Source organism: Amphiura filiformis, chromosome 1 (assembly GCF_039555335.1).
Source record: "Amphiura filiformis chromosome 1, Afil_fr2py, whole genome shotgun sequence".
Classification (NCBI taxonomy): domain Eukaryota; kingdom Metazoa; phylum Echinodermata; class Ophiuroidea; order Amphilepidida; family Amphiuridae; genus Amphiura; species Amphiura filiformis.
In genome coordinates, this window is record NC_092628.1 from 14,624,904 (window position 1) to 14,642,065 (window position 17,162).

At 36.3% G+C, this 17,162-nt stretch overlaps 2 protein-coding genes across 2 annotated transcripts; one reads left to right on the plus strand and one right to left on the minus strand.

Moving 5' to 3' along the window:
• Positions 1–11,071: 11,071 nt before the first annotated feature.
• Positions 11,072–12,505, minus strand: LOC140156011 (uncharacterized). Its single transcript, XM_072179078.1, has one exon. It carries the CDS (start codon positions 12,503–12,505, stop codon positions 11,072–11,074), a length of 1,434 nt encoding a protein of 477 aa, XP_072035179.1.
• Positions 12,506–16,521: 4,016 nt separating this feature from the next.
• Positions 16,522–16,944, plus strand: LOC140156032 (uncharacterized). Its single transcript, XM_072179142.1, has one exon. The coding sequence runs from the start codon at positions 16,522–16,524 to the stop codon at positions 16,942–16,944; it is 423 nt and encodes a 140-aa protein (XP_072035243.1).
• Positions 16,945–17,162: the final 218 nt, after the last annotated feature.

The window sequence follows — 17,162 nt, forward strand, 5'->3', positions numbered from 1 at the left end:
AATGAGTAAAATGTCAGACCACTTAATAAATATTGGCCACCAACCTTTTTAACTAACTTACTACCCAGAAATATCATTCTTCTGTATTCTGCCCCAATGACAAATTGCTCAAATCCACAAAAATGTTTGTTAAACAATTTATGTATGTGAATATTAATACTATAATTTTTTTTTAATATTTTCACTAGATTATGTTGTGTGTTTGCTTCCTGCAATCTTGTTTGTATGCAAGTATATTTAAGTGAGTGTGTAAGGGATGTGAAGTGTTTTTATAGTTCATGTTCATGTATATATTGCAATTTCATGTAATAAAATATAGCTGTTTAATAATTTCAGGCTTTTGCTTTGCATTGCACCTCCTTCATTTGTATTTTTTCTTTGTTTTGTTGTATTGTGATTTATTTATGATTTATTTACCAGGACAAATGTGTGCATGTGAAACCCATGAGAAATTGCAATTTTAGCACTAGAATGGGTCAAAAATATTTAGATCTTTCTTTTTATAAAGAAGGTACAGACTCCCAAAGATGAAATTTATTTAAAGAGCAACTTTTGGGTCCAAATTTAGACCCCCCTACTCCAACTTTAAATGGCTGCCACAGAAAATCCGTAAGAGCTACAGACCTCAAATTTGCAGGTTTTTAATATTTTTACAAGTACAATATATGACTAAAATATAAAGCAAATCTGAGGGGGTCAGGTGGTGCGCCTCCTTGATTTCATATGGAATGACCCATATGAGTTATAAAAAATAAAGTATTGAATGTTTTTATTCATTCAATGGATATTTCCATTGAGTGACATATGAACTGTTCCATTAACCAAGCAAAGCCTCCTTGAATGGAAGATTCCATATTTCACTTCATAAAAATATTCTTACCATTGTAAACATAATGTATATTATTATTTTGTACAAATGGAGCGATAATAATATTAACTATTATTTTTCATTTCATTATTTGAATGTAGCACAAACTTCAAAAGTGTTATTGAGTTTTAATCCATTCAATTTGTTTAACAAGCGTATGATTCAAAATTTAATCATGTTGCATGTAGAGAGGGGTTTTCAATGCAACATTCAAGGGGTAGGCTGTTTACCTGAGCTGACACTACAGTAAATTATTTAGGATTAATTGCAAAGTGTGTAGTGTGGTATGCGCTGCATTTGATGGATATTTAATGTTATATTTCAATTTCATAAATATATGAAATATACCAACTGCAAGATTTAAAATGGAACCAGTTGGAATCTTTTATATTGTTGATTTAATTGCAAATATAACACTATGGATTATTGTCTGAAACACTACAGCTCAACTTACCGTACTTTGCCTAACCAGACAGTCCATGCCAAAATTGTTACTACACCTTTACATTTCATCGAATCTCTTTTTGATGTCTGTCATTTTGAACATCACACTTGAAAGATGTATGCTATGTAGAAACTTTATTTTGCAATTTCATAATTTGCATATTATTAGCATATTTGCAAGAAAAACATGAAAATCAATAAATACCTATATTTTTCACAATTTCAATATTTTATTAGAAATTAAGCATGTAGGCCGTTTGTTATGACTTGATGAATGAAGCTGTTAAAACAGATTTTGATATTTTTGCTTATTTTTCCTTTTTTGCCCCAAAATGTGTAAAAATCAACATTTTTGGATGACCTATATTTTCTTTGAATATTTATCAAATTTCTTAATTTAGGTATAATACAGTGCAGAAAAAGATGTCAAAAAAATCTGTTAAAACAGATTTCCAATAAATTGTTCCATTTTCCATTTTGGGTTAAATACTCAATTATCATGCGCGGGATATTTGAAACATAAAATGAAAACATGTCCATTGCACTTTTTCCTTGAGATGTACTATAATATCAAGGTTACGGATATATTATAATCCCTTCTTATCTTCACTGATCCATCAGATACCTCTTGTTATGAATGATCAATGAAAAGGTTCAGAACTGGGCTACTAATGGTCTGTTAGTTTCATGACTGTGTCAACTCAAAAATCATGCAAGGTCGAATGTAGGAAAAGTATGATCAGTTGAGCTGTACTGATGTTAGATTGTATCTTGCGTGAAATATGTAAAAATGAAAGGAAATGGTTTGACTACAAATTGCAGGATTGATTCAAAACTGTCACTCAGGTATGCTCATTTTTTAATATGTTAAGTTATATATCTGCATCTGCTTGCGGTGCAACACACAATTTTATTTTATTTCAAGTTGATAGACTATAACAAAATTCTAATATGAATGCTAAAAATCAAAAATATTTAAACGAATGAATCAGCCAAATTTTTGAAAAGGTCATTTTAGGTTCACCAGGGGTCATCTGAGGTCACATTAGTTAAAACTGTTAGATGGGAATGAAACTTGGTGGGTACAGTCAACATTTAGAGCAAATTTTTTGAAAAGTTTTTTCTCTTTTACTTTCAGTAGTGTTTTAGGCCTAACAGAAACAAATTCCTGTAGATACTCTGTTGTTTAAACTTGGAAACCATAAAAAAACATTTGAAACAAACACAAAGCATGCAAAGTGTGAAAATAGATATAGCACATAGCGTTCATATCATTTTGTTTTAAAGGAAAGGTCAATATGGTTATAAATAAGGATGAGTTCTTTGCCCTATTACACTTTTTTATTCACCATGTTGTTGGCTTATTATTAAAATATTGCAACTCTACAATCTTATGCAAGCAACACAAACTCACCCCAACATAGTCCCATTCAAAATGGTCTACATTCAATATTGATATCTATCTATCTATGTTATTATGTACTAGTATTCCATGTACAATTTTCTTTTTAAACAGATTTAAAGAAATTATGTTGTACACATTATTTACTTGGTCATGTAAATTTAAAAAAAACATGTTAAATCTTCAAAGTTAATTTCTAAGTTTTAATATTTCAACATTGAAATTTTGCTAAGATACAGAAAGTTTCGCAGCCTTATGGGCCACAGGGCCCGAAGAGGATAGGTAAGTAAGGTAACAGAAAGTTATACATATTAGGGAGAATACATGATTACAAATGATTTGAAATTTGCTTCTTTTTTGCTATGATGTTTTTCTCTTTTATCTGCAGCTTGGCCTTGAACCAGAACCTTTTATATTCACAGCTGTATTCAGTTTACCAGAAACAATTTGGTTGAGTGCTTGCATGACTAGCCCTTTTGTTACAAATCAGGAACTCTTTTACCAGCATGTGTAACTCAATACTAGACATCAAAATGGCTAACTGCTATGCAAAGTATGCATGCCACTTTTTCCGGGTTTATCGAGGAATTGTTTGGTTAATTTTGGTTGTGTTTGGAAAAGAAATTTTAGGTAAGTAAAATGATATAAAACAGGCCAGAATAGTATTGTAACAATGTGTATAGCCCTGGTCTTCAAAACTTGGGAGTATAGCCATTTTAAAGTTATATATATTATGAAATTATTTGGTACGTTATTTGGTATGTTGTTATTTGGTACGTTATTATTACTTTGTTTATAAAAACAAAATAATATAAGCGCTTGTTTTATGCCAAAACATCTATTTCCATGAAGATATTATGACTTAACAGACTTCTTCTTCGTCTTATCGAGCTGGTCAAAGAACATTGGCGACAGCGTCAATAGCACTTGCAGACTGTTTACAGCATTTTAAATGTAAAACAATCTATTCTGAAATATGAATTCTAAATGATATGTATACTAACTCCTAATATCATTTTCCACTGATTAACCTCCATTTTAATCACGCCTTTGAAACTTTGAAATGAACTTAATTTCCTTTCAAAAGTTTTAATTGTCAGGAATAACTGCCTGGTCCTAATTTATTGTGAGATGTGGGACTATTCAAAAAGATAAAGATAGGCCTATATAATAGTTATAGACAAGTTAATTTACATATGAGCTAGACCAGTGGCGTAGCCAGGATTTTGGAACCGAGGGGGCACAACTTGTAAATGTACCGACGGAAATATTTTCTACCGACAGAAGTTGTGATTTGTTGACCCAAATTTTTTTTACATGGTTTGAAAAAGTGAAGAGCAAAAAAAAAAGGATAATAGGCGCTACTAACATAAAAACACATAATTTTTATGTATAATTCACAATTTATCATCATTTTTTTACAATTCTACCCTGTTTTCTTTCACCCTGGTTGAAAAATAGTCTATTGTTAACTCAATTTTTTTCACCAACGCCTTCCTTCTACCGACAGCTTTATATGAACCGACGGCCATGATGAGCGGGGGGCACCGGCCCCCCTGGCCCCCACTGGCTACGCCACTGAGCTAGACAAAAATGGAACCAATTTTTTTTTTTGCTAGTGACTCTATTCTAAATACCCCCCTGAACAACATATATCCAAAGCAAAATGGCCGCTATATAATGCAGGCCTAAAATTTCAATAATTCCGTTTTTTAAAGTTGCAAATCTTTTAAAAACTAGATTGTCTCAGCAGCAGGGGACATTAGGCTGTCATGTGCATCTAGGTGTAGAGGCTTATCCTCTTATTCCCACTTGAGCATTCTCAAGTACACTTAATGGTTTTTGGTCTCCTGGTCAATTCAGTTTTAATTTAGGGGTTGTTGTTATGTTGTTATAGCAACAAGCTCAGTTTTTCTGTCCAGTCAGCTGTCACTTTAGTGGTGTGCAGCCATTCAGGTCCCTTTCTTATTTTTTCATTCCTTTGTTATGTCCATAGTTCTCCTAGTGATGCACTTGCAATTGTTCCTTCGATCTTGATGGACCAAAAAATCCCACCCGCCCTCCCAAAAGCTGGAAGGGTGAATCAGTTACCCGGGGGTGTCACTCGCATACCAAAGTGGTACCCATGCTCGTCCCCAAAAACGTTGAAAAGGGGTTGATTTTCGGCCTTGTGGCGACATCAACATTTTTAGGTAAAGTTTCGACGTTTAGGGTATATTTTTTCATTTTCAATTGTAGTTTCTTACGCCGAATTACGCCATATTTTAGGGGTAAGATTTACAGAGCCTTACGCCAATAAGGGGTGAAATTTTTCCACACTGATTACGCCATTTAGGGTCCATTTTTGAGGTGCTGGGACGAGCATGCATACCACTTTGGTATGCGAGTGATCCCCCCGGGATCAGTTAACTAAATATGGTTAAAGATACTCCAATAAATTGGTATGTCCAATTATGCTGCTTTATGCTTAAAAATAGAGTCTTTGTATGGAATTTCTTCAAATCTTGAAGAATATCATTAGTAGATTGTCTCCACTTTCTACTGCGTTTTATAGAAGGGGAATGAATGCTTTGTATGGAGTTTCTTCAAAACCTGAAGAATCTCGTTAGTAGATTGTCTCCACTTTCTACTGCGTTTTTATAGAGGGTGGTGGAGTTTCTTCAAAACCTGAAGAATCTCGTCAGTAGATTGTCTCCACTTTCTACTGCGTTTTTATAGAGGGTGGAGGAGTTTCTTCGAAACCTGAAGAATCTCGTCAGTAGATTGTCTCCACTTTCTACTGCATTTTATGGTATTGATTGGTTTTATTGGGCTATTGAATGCTTTGTATGTAGTTTCTTCAAAACCTGAAGAATCTCATCAGTAGATTGTCTCCACTTTCTACTGCGTTTTATAGAGGGTGGTGGAGTTTCTTCAAAACCTGAAGAATCTTGTCAGTAGATTGTCTCCACTTTCTACTGCGTTTTATAGAGGGTGGTGGAGTTTCTTCAAAACCTGAAGAATCTCGTCAGCAGATTGTCTCCACTTTCTACTGCGTTTTATGGTATTGATTGGTTTTATTGGGCTATCGAATGCTTTGTATGGGGTTTCTTCAAATCCTGAAGAATCTCGTCAGTAGATTGTCTCCACTTTCTACTGCGTTTTATGGTATTGGTTGGTTTTATTGGGCTATTGATTGCTTTGAATGGAGTTTCTTCAAAACCTAAAGAATCTCGTCAGTAGATTGTCTGCACTTTCTACTGCGTTTTGTGGTATTGAATGGTTTTATTGGGCTGTTGAAAGCTTTGTATGGAGTTTCTTCAAAACCTGAAGAATCTCGTCAGTAGATTGTCTCCACTTTCTACTGCGTTTTATGGTATTTGTTGGTTTTATTGGGCTATTGATTGCTTTGTATGGAGTTTCTTTAAAACCTGAAGAATCTCGTCAGTAGATTGTCTCCACTTTCTACTGCGTTTTATGGTATTGAATGGGTTTATTGGGCTATTGAAAGCTTTGTATGGAGTTTCTTCAAAACCTGAAGAATCTCGTAAGTAGATTGTCTCCACTTTCTACTGCGTTTTTATAGAGGGTGGTGGAGTTTCTTCAAAACCTGAAGAATCTCGTCAGTAGATTGTCTCCACTTTCTACTGCGTTTTTATTGAGGGTGGTGGAGTTTCTTCAAAACCTGAAGAATCTCGTCAGTAGATTGTCTCCACTTTCTACTGCGTTTTATAGTGGGCTATTGGTTGCCTTCATGCTTTCCTCCCTTTCTACTGCGTTTTTATACCAGGGTTATAAATGCTTTGTTGCTTATTTGGAGTATCTTTATTTACTTTGTTGTAAATAACGGTGGATTTAATATATTATATATCAGTAAATGGTTTAAGCATTGATGCCAGATCTTGCTGAATACAAAATGTTCGTTTGCTAGTGTTGGCATTGTTTATTCTTTTGGAGATTTCTAATTATTTAATTGCGGTTAAAAATGCTGTTTTCCAATCCAATCCTCTGTTTGATCCAAAGATGTATCTGTTTAAGATATGCTTAAGATTTGCTTAAGATGAAATTTGGTTAAATGTGATTCAGAAGTCAACTTTTGTTTGTCCAGCCTGTATGGTTGGCTTGTACACATTTTCCCAATAATTTGTGTATTTATTGATTTATATGAAGATAATCAATAATAATTCCAAATGCTTGCTGCAATTAATTATCTCAATGTATATAATTTGTTTAATTGATATGTTATTAATCTGTTATTATCTCAATATAGTCTTTAATTTCTATGAGATTGTGAAATTATTATAAATAAGCTTATGTGTATTAAATGGTCCTCATGATCGTGGGGGCAATGCGGAGTCTATTCTTTGCGTTGTTGTGCTTTCCTGCTGTCTCGAGACAATGTGTTGAATGTGGATAAAAATCATATTGTATTTATTATTAGGATTCAGAAAAAGCATAGTTTGACCTATCTCCGATGTATAGTTCTTGAGTTATAGGCAAAAAGGTCAAATGTCAAATTTGTACATGGGTAAAAACATCAAAAATGCTCAGATTTCGCTCAAAGTGGTCTCAAATTGTTCCACTTCGTACAACATTTTCAACAAAGAATAGGTAACAAAGCACCTGAGATATGGCAAAGTATTCTTTGGTTAAAATTTGTTTTTAATATGCCAAGACATATCATTTTCCATAACAGCCATTTGCCAAGCAGGTACATTTGGACCAACAGGGGGATTAGGACCATGTACAGATTGTGCTCAAGGTAGTTATCAAGATATGACTCACCAGACTACTTGTACAACTTGTCCAGCTGGTCTGGACACATTGACAACGGCGTCGACTGCAGCTTCAGACTGTTTAGGTTTGTATTATTTTAGGTTTGTATTATTTAAGACTGTTTAGGATTGTATTACAGCAATTTAAATGTAAAAAAAAAATAATTATGAAATATAATCCTGCCTGATAATTCTAAATGATATGTATGCTAACTACCTACTGATCAGCAATCTGTGGGTTTGCACATTGCTGGTATCCTTTTCCACTGTGTGACCTCCATTCCCGGCCTCCATTTTACTCGCAATGGACTTTCCTTTCAAAAGTTTTTAATCATCAGGAATAATTACCTGGTCATGATTTATTGTTGAAATGTATGATAACACAATATGTATACACTATTAATATTCACAAAGATATATAATAGTCACATATAAATGCTATTCTGCTTCCTCTAATTATCTACTGGTGTACCGTATTGATCAAAACTGGTTTTCCTTATTTGACTACCACATCCGTAGGATTTCTACCTTCAAAGTAAAATAATCTAACCATCCAAATACATATTTGGTAATGTACCCAGCATTTCACGATTCATTTTCAACTTTGCCGTGAAGAGTTGCTCAAATTTCAATAGATTTGTGGCATCATAAAAACCATATAGCAATAATAGCCATATGAGCATTTTATAAACTTTTCAATCATAAAGTTTCATTTGATCACTGTGTTGTTTCAAATAGATTTAAACATAAAGCCCTTGTCTTATGTCAAAACATATCATTTTCCATAACAGCCATTTGCCAACCAGGTACATTTGGAACAACAGGGGATTAGCACCATGTACAGATTGTGCTCTAGATAGCTATCAAGATATGACTCAACAAACTTCTTGTACTTATTGTCCAGCTGGTCAAGGAACATTGGCTACAGGGTCATCGGCATATGCAGACTGTTTAGGTTTGTATTACAGCAAGTTTACTGCCCGAGGGGGCACTCACATGTTAAGGTGGTACGGGTATGTGCGGCGCTCAAGGGTCCCTTTTTCAGGCTCTCCTGCAGTTCCTTAAGCCCCACATTTGGATCTGCTCCAGTTCTTTGAGCCTCAAACTCGGACAATTGTAGCTCTTTAAGCTCAAATTTGGAAATAATTTAGAAATTTTTAGCTCAACAGCCTATAATTTGGCCCTAATTTCAGTTCTTCAAGCCCCTATTTTGCCCGAAAATCAGTTCTTAGTTCCCAAAGTTCGGCGCGCCGTGCCGCACACCCTTACCAAAATTTAAGTTGAGTGCCCCCCCTGGGTTTACTGCAAAACAATTTATTCTGAAATATGATCCTGCCTGACAAATTTCAATGATATGTATTCTAACTGCATATGTAGTCGAATCATTTAGCTAAATAGCCAAATCAGTCTAAACGCAGGACAACCGATTGTTATTGTTCTGCAAGGCTCACTCAGTCATTTAATAAGGCAATACAAACGATCGAATTTGGTATTCAAATGAACAAAATTTTGAGTTACACCTTTTCAGTGTAAAATTTTTTTCTCGGCCAAATGAAAAGCAATAATTTTCATTTTTTCAGTAAATGTCAGGAAAAACTGTAATGCTTGATACTGTATTTTTTTTCAAATCTTAGTGTTAAACTTAGTCGTGAAATTCAGTCATTTAGTGTAAGATTTTCGATTTTGATAGGCTTCAACTCTGCCCGCGAGCCTTTTTTTGGATCAACCTTTTAGCTTTTCAAAGTAATATAGTTCGCTAAAGAAGGATTTTTCCCAGCTTTCTAACGCACATCACCATGAGCGATATATCATAGTTTTGTCAGAATTTCCGTTTTGATTCCATAATTTTTGAATACCAGCTGAAAAAATTTCAAATCCACGCGTGAAATACTAGCATTGTGGATCGATATCTCTGGGTGCCCGGCCTGGATACAGTTTTGCCAGAACTTCAATATAGCAAAGAAATTACCTAGTGTTTCGGTATAGTGCCTTTTGTTTGTGTTTGTTTGAAATTGCTTAAACCCACCGAAAGTCATAATGAAGCAGCCAAAACAATACAAGGTTAAACACGGAAGTTTATAACAACCTATTATAATGACCTAAAGGAAAAATCATTTATGGTAACAATGAGCCTTGCATTGTAAGTCATGGTTAAAATGTGTTGAGTACCCACCCCACCCCCATAGGCCTACATAATATTACATACCGGTACCTTATAATATTTATATAGCACGGCTATAGCTATACATTTAGAAAGTAGGTCCTATAGCGCTAAATTATGACAAATAGGCCTACACAAACCCGAACGCAAGTCTGAAGGGTGTAATGAAAATGCCAACCCGCGATGGGGGGTCATTCAAAATTCACCTGGAGATAGGAGGGACAGAAAATTAAAATCCCCTCTAATAACACGCGAATTTTTCTAGGTTTGGACAGTGGATTTTCCCATGGACCTCATCCTAGGTAAATAAATAAACAAACAAACAGACAAAATGGTTTTCATAATCATGGAATCCATAGCCCCTATAAATTGAAATTGCAGGCTATCACGGGAGCAAATTTCCAAAATCCACCTCATTTACCAGAATTGGGGATTTGGGCTACCAAATCGCTGGTCAGGCAATCCTGGTTTTCAATGGAAAAGGGACCTGGGTTGACAACAATTGAAATATCGATTATTTCTGCTGGTTGCTCTCGAGGTAAAGTACTAAGTTTGACATTTTCGGAGCATGAAGGGAAAAGGGTAAAATAAAAACGGAAATTCTGACAAAACTATAATATATAGACCCACACGATGTGCTTTACAGAGGTGGGAAATATCTTTCTTTAGCAAACTATATTAGTTTGAGACGCTAAAAATGAATTCTGTAAAAAGCTCACGGGCGAACTAAAGGCCTATAAAAATCAAAAATATCACACTAAAAGACACAATTCGATGCTTAATTTTAACACCAGGATTTTTAAAAAAAATGTTCATCCAAGCACTATGTTTTTATTTGACATTACTGAAGAAAAAAAAATTTGCTTTATATTTGACCGAGAAAATAAATTTCATAGCAAAAAGGTGTATCTCGGAATTGTGTTGATTTTAACATGTATCGATCGACTTTTAGCGCGACTAAACTTGTTTTCTTTAAACTTCCGTGGTCGTGCCTGTGCGTATCGCGTACACGAGCGTATACGCAAAAGCAATAAACAATCACGCTGATTGGCTGATCAATAGTCTTGACGACACGGTGACGACAACAACATTTGACCTTTCTCACGTACCTCAAAAGTGTACAGCACATAGAGATACACGCTGCACGTGTGTGCACACACAATTTGCAACTTTTTTGAAAAAGACGTCACTGTCAGAGCTGAATCATTGCTTGATTTTTGCTCATTTCTGCAAGAATATCGACTCAATTTTAATGTAGAAAATTTGTGTAGCATCGTGGAATTACATACAACGAAGGCATGGTGAAGAATGTTGCAAAATTACAAGAAAAGACAACGTGCAAAGCCGACTTACCGACTGTTGACTTGATGAAGTTGCCCACGTGTGCAGCTCTATGCAGGCGCAGTGCATGAGTGACAGCATCAAAACAATAACATAAACAATCAATGTTCATTTCCTGTCCACTGTGGATATTCGGTGACATAATCGTCATCTGACATTGACGTTTCGGAATCATATACTTCAGGAGCAGGAATCCACATGAGTTCATCTTCGTCGTTGCTGCTGTCAACATCTGACCAGTCGCTCTCGCTGTCATCAGTGTCACTGTCATCCGCGTATGGACAAAAGCGGAATGAAGCTAAATCCGATTCTGAAAGAGTTGTGTCGATTTTAATTTCAGCGTCGAATACAGTGTTCTCCAGTTGTTCTACATGCTTGCATGCCTTGAACCAGTTTTCGGGTGTCACCTTACGTAATTCTTCATCAAGAAGACGTTTTAATTCAGTCATTTTGAATTCTTTGTTATGAATAGCAACACCTCCTTTGACTTGGGCCCACATGAGCTCAATCGCGTTAAACTCGCAGTGGTACGGCGGTAATCTTATTATCAAGTGTCCATTTTCCGCTGCTAATTTGTCTATCACATAAACAGGGAATCGGGATTTATGAGCTTGAATCAACTGATCAAGCTGAACTCGAATCATATTCCGCTCGAAGTCCACGTTGTGTGCTCTTAACCATTGCTGCATGTCGGCCTTTCTTCCTCCATTGCTAAGTGTTGGGACTTTTTCTTCCAGCATCGAATGATAAGGGGCGTTATCCATTATAATGAGCGAGTTTGGTTTAATATTTGGTAATAATTGGTTTTTAAACCAAGTTAAGAAACAGTCACCGTTCATTTCGTCGTGATAGTCTGCCAATTTCTTGCCCTTGGACTCGAAAGATAACAAGCAATTTGGGATGAAGCCATCTTCCGAGCCCGCGTGGAGGATTATCAGTCGCCGTCCTTTACCGGTTGGTACATTCAGGCCTCCCGTACCGGCATCATCCAGCCAACATTTTCCAACCGTGTGGGTAGTATTTAACCACGTCTCGTCGAGGTACACAATGGGTCTTCCAGATCTTCGAAGTTTTTGCATGGACGTCAAAAAGGTATGCCTTTTCGCTACAATATCAGGTCTTTCTTTAACTATTTCTCTTGTCGGTCGTGATGCATATTTATATCCCATGTGTTTCAAAATTCGTCTCAAAGTAGAAATAGAGCCTTTAAAATTTAGCTGTTGTTTTACTTCTTCGTAGATCTTTGCCACAGTTGGCCAACATTTGTCTATATAAAAGTTTTGGATGATTCTTCTGATAACACCCCTATCGAATTCATCCACTGTGTCCTGCATTCTCCTCCTCTTTGGTCCGTTTTTCTTTGGTGATTTTATTCCATTTTTGCGCAGTTTCATAAGAGTATCCCTCTTTACTCCAGTTGCTTCAATTGTTTCCTTAACGGGGTGAGTACCGTTTGTCGAGAAGTATCCCCATACATTTAGTATTATGTTCTGCGCTTGCTTACAGTACGCCTTTCCTTGTCCTATAAAATCCATGATAATACCGAATATGACAAGTGAAAACTTAAAACCAAAGTCAACGTAAAACCGACAAAATTGAACAATATTTATCATGCGCTACTGCTGGTTAAACCAATGCCCGTAAAATGCCGGCGAAGTGTGACAATATTCACCGGTCACCGCTGCCGCGGTGAAAATTATCTTAGTGATATCTTACAAATTACAATGAAAAACACGGAATATGACAAATAAATATTCTTTATTGATACAAATACAGTATTTGCTACTTAAATGTTTTATTTCGTCTCTACGGTCTTTGTAGGCCTTTTTAAGTTCATGAATTTCAATGTTTACATTTTGGGAGCAGCCGACGTCATTCTTGATTGTGTACAATATTTTGGTGATGCTCGATCATTTTAGCCGTCATTAAAAGTCACGCTGGTCGTTCGGAGCCTTTTGCGCAGTGGGATATAGTAAAATGTTCATGCTCGCTGTGTTGTGCATGTACACACCAAAGCATGTACACACCAAGGTCATCGAACGCGTACACCTCGCCTGATCTGCGTGGTCAAACAACACCAGCGCGTACCCCGACCACGGAGGTTTAAAGAAAACAAGTTTAAGCAGAACAAAAGATCGGTTGTCCTGCGTTTAGACTGAAATGAGCATCTTATTAACTTTTTAATCATAACGTTTCATATGATCACTGTTTTGTTGTCTCACATGATAAGGCAGTAGACCATGTAATCACTTTTTCAGCTGTTTAATTTGTTTAAAGTTTTGATCAAATGCTCTCAGATGAACAGTTCAAATCCTATTGCAACCAAACTTAGGTCATAGCTGCAGCCAGTATGGTTACATACATATATAATATTGGTGGTATCAAAGGTCACATACAGAGTTCAAAGGTCATTTGAGGTCAACTTGTAAAATTGGCTGAAATTGACAGTTCAAATCCATTAGCACCCTTAAACTTGGGCCAAGCTTCATTATGGGAACTTCAATGTAATGGTGGTGTTCAAGGTCAAAGGTCATTTGAGGTCAACTTGTTAAGTAGGCTGGAAATGCATGAAAATAAAATCGTCTATAAATATTTACTATGCATGGTGTTCACTTTCAGTGTCTTTGGACAACCTATTTCGGACAGCCATCCCTATTGTTTTAGGCCAAATAAAAAATAAAACATGTTTCACGTCCCTTCCCGCTTCCTTTTTTGAGGTTTCTTCAATTTTATTTTTATTTTTTGAAATTCAGTTATAACTTTCCAAAAAATATGTCTAGGAAGTAGAGATGCTTTCTATAGCCTTGCTAATATACAAGAAACACTTTTGTAAGGTTTTGTGATAGTAAGAGGGGCCTATCTCTCAGAACAACAAATAAAAAGAGGCCTCCTCCTTTTCCCAGGCATTATTGTATACGCTAAAACAGCTCTAATTATGGGTATTTACACCGATTTTGCAATAAAAAATAAAAAATAAACAGGCCCCTCTTCCTCCTTTTTTTCAAAAACCCGGACGTGAAACATGTTTTTTATTTTACTTGGCCTTATGTCTGTTACCAAAAGTAATTGTGAAAGCAAGCAGTTACAAGAGCAGGTGGAGACTTGTGGTTCAAGAACGACCTTGTTTCCAATCAATTTAAACTTAAAGCCCTTGTATTATGCCAAAACATTATTTTCCATAACAGCCATTTGCCATGAAATTGCTCAAATTTCATTACACAGCCGTGACGTTAGTCACGGCTGTGTCTTTTTTCTTACAGGTTCTTTACCTAGCCGGGACACCGGCTAGGTCTTGTGATGCTATCGGATCTTTCTTTCTTCTTCTGGCAACAAAGCGTGACATTTTGCGTGACTTGCCACGTTTCGCCCTAGCTCTCTTATGCTTTGACAGATTTCAACCATACTTGAGCCAAATGACCACTGGACTAGGCCAAACCTTACATTTGACTTTAACCTGACTGTGACCTTTGACCTTGACCTTATGGTCAAAAATGTTGATTTCACAAAAAATGCTTCTCTTTCCACAAATTACATGCAATGATCATGTGACTCATGCATATGAATCAACATGTGGCAGTGCTTAAAACTTATTTAAAAAATTGAGGTCAAAGGTCATTAAGGGGTCATTTCCGGTAAAAGTCTGAAAGATTTGTAAAAATATTCAAAAAATCACTGTCTTTACAAATTATATAGCAGAGAGTCGCCATTAGCACACATGCATCGCTACTAGCCAGGGTCTTTAGGATGCCTACAGTTCTGGGGTCAAAGGTCATTAAGGGGTTACTTCCGGTCAAAAACCAAAATTATCAAAAATGTTCAAAAAAATTTTATCGCAAAATGTAAACAGACCAGAGTGACATAAACTTCATATATGCATAAGTGTTACCCAATGTATGCACGGTATTTTTATTTTTTTTGTCAAAGGTCATTTAGACGTCATTTCCGGTTTTAAGCTAAATAACTTCAAGAATTTTTATCTCCATAACTAAGCATAGTAGATTTTTTAATTTAAACTGTAACAATGCATTTTCGCGGTGTATATGAGGGTTTTTTTTATATTGGGGTCAAAGGTCATTAAGGAGGTCAAAACGTCAAATTTGCAAAAAATGTTTAAAATTACGGAACAGTAGCTGTATCTCAGCCTATGGAAGACGGATAAAGCCCCTACATGCTACAGTGAAGCACCATTAATGGTGTGAGATGTCCGTAATAGCCGGTCAAAGGTCAAACTTTAAGTTAAGACTGGCATTTCCGGCCCCAGCTAGGTCCAGATCTGTAACCAGATCTAGTTCTTTCTTTCTTCTTTCTTCTTTCTTCTTCTTTCTTCTGTCAACCATTACATTTGCTCTAGCACTCACATGCTTACATCGATTTTGACCTAACTTGGTCACAATGATCATTGACCGTGCCCCTACATGTCACATGAAACTCGTGGGGTCAAAGGTCACGCAGGGGTCACAGGGGTCAAAAACGTGATTTCAACTCAAAATGCATCTTCTCCTACAAATTACGTAGGAGAGTGACACCACTTGCACACATGCATTGTAATTACCCAGTGTCTATGTGGTGTACACAGATTTGGGGTCAAAGGTCATTAAAGGGTCACTTCCGGTATAAAACGAAAAGCCTTCAAAAATTTTTATTAGCTAAGTAAAACAAAGCACAGTAACGGTATGTTCATATATGATCTGCAGTCACCCAATGTATATGTGGTATTTTTTTTATTTGGGGTCAAAGCTCATTAAGGGGTCACTTCCGGTATAAAACAAAATACCTTTAAAATGAATCTTCTTCCACAGATTCTGTAGGACAGTGACGCCACTTGCACACATGCATTGTTATTACCCAGTGTCTATGGCGTGTACACAGATTTGGGGTCAAAGGTCATTAAGGGGTCACTTCCGGTATAAAATGAAAAACCTTCAATTTTTTTTTTATTTGCTAAGAAAAACATAGGACAGTAACCGTATGTTCACACATGATCTGCAGTCACTCAATGTATATGTGGTATTTTTTTATTCGGGGTCAAATTTCAGTAAGGGGTCACTTCCGGTATAAAACGAAATACCTTTAAAATGCATCTTCCACAGATTATGTAGGACAGTGACGCCACTTGCACACATGCATTGTTATTACACAGTGTCTATGGGGTGTACACAGATTTGGGGTCAAAGGTCATTAAGGGTCATTTCCGGTATAAACCGAAATACCTTCAAATGCCCCTTCTGCCACAAAAAGCATAGCAAAGTGATGCCACATGGACACGTGCATTGACATTAGCCAATGTCTATGGGGTTTTCATATATTTTGGGGTCAAATGTGATTAAGGGGTCACAACACGGCTGTGTTCGTGGTCTTAGACCACAGCTAAGTCTAGTTAGATTTGTGGTTTATATAATGTTACCAAATATCTTTGGAGCAAGAAAAACTTCTTAGGTTTTAACGTCACTAACAACTTTTCATGACTTTTTTTCAAAAACATATATTTAAATAAGTAATTATAAGACCGGGTCTCTAAGTTAATAGAACAGACGTATATGTAGTCGAACCAATGCATTCCATTGACCCGGACATAAAGTTCACCACAGAAGGAGAAGAGGATAGAGCGCTCGCGTTCCTGGATACACACACGGTTATCCAAGCGGATGGTAGCCTGAGGATCAAGATCTATCTCAAACCAACGCACACAGATCAATATCTCAATTTCGAATCAAATCATCCAGTTCAACATAAATTAGGTGTCATACAGACCCTACATCACAGGGCTGGCAGCATCATCACTGACCAAGAGGATAAGGAAAAGGAGAAATTACACGTCAGTAAAGCATGGGAGAAGTGTAACTATCCCAAATGGGCTTTTGATCGTGCAAACAAGCCTAAGAAAGCGAGATCCGACAATAACAAGGACAATGCAAATGTAGAGACTAGAGGGCAAATAGTGCTAGCTTATATTAAAGGCCCATGCATTCAGTGATTTGCTCATCCGGATGACCGTAAAAATCCCTTTGTCATTGTCATAGATGTGCTAACATAGCCTGCCAGTGGTTCAGCCGAAAGCTGTGCATTTGTTTACAACAAAATAAGACATTTTACACAAATCTGTATATTTAGATACTGACAGTATCTAAATTAGCTACATGTATTTGAATGGGGCTTCAACTTCGTCAGTACTGCTGTTTTCTTTGTTTCTTG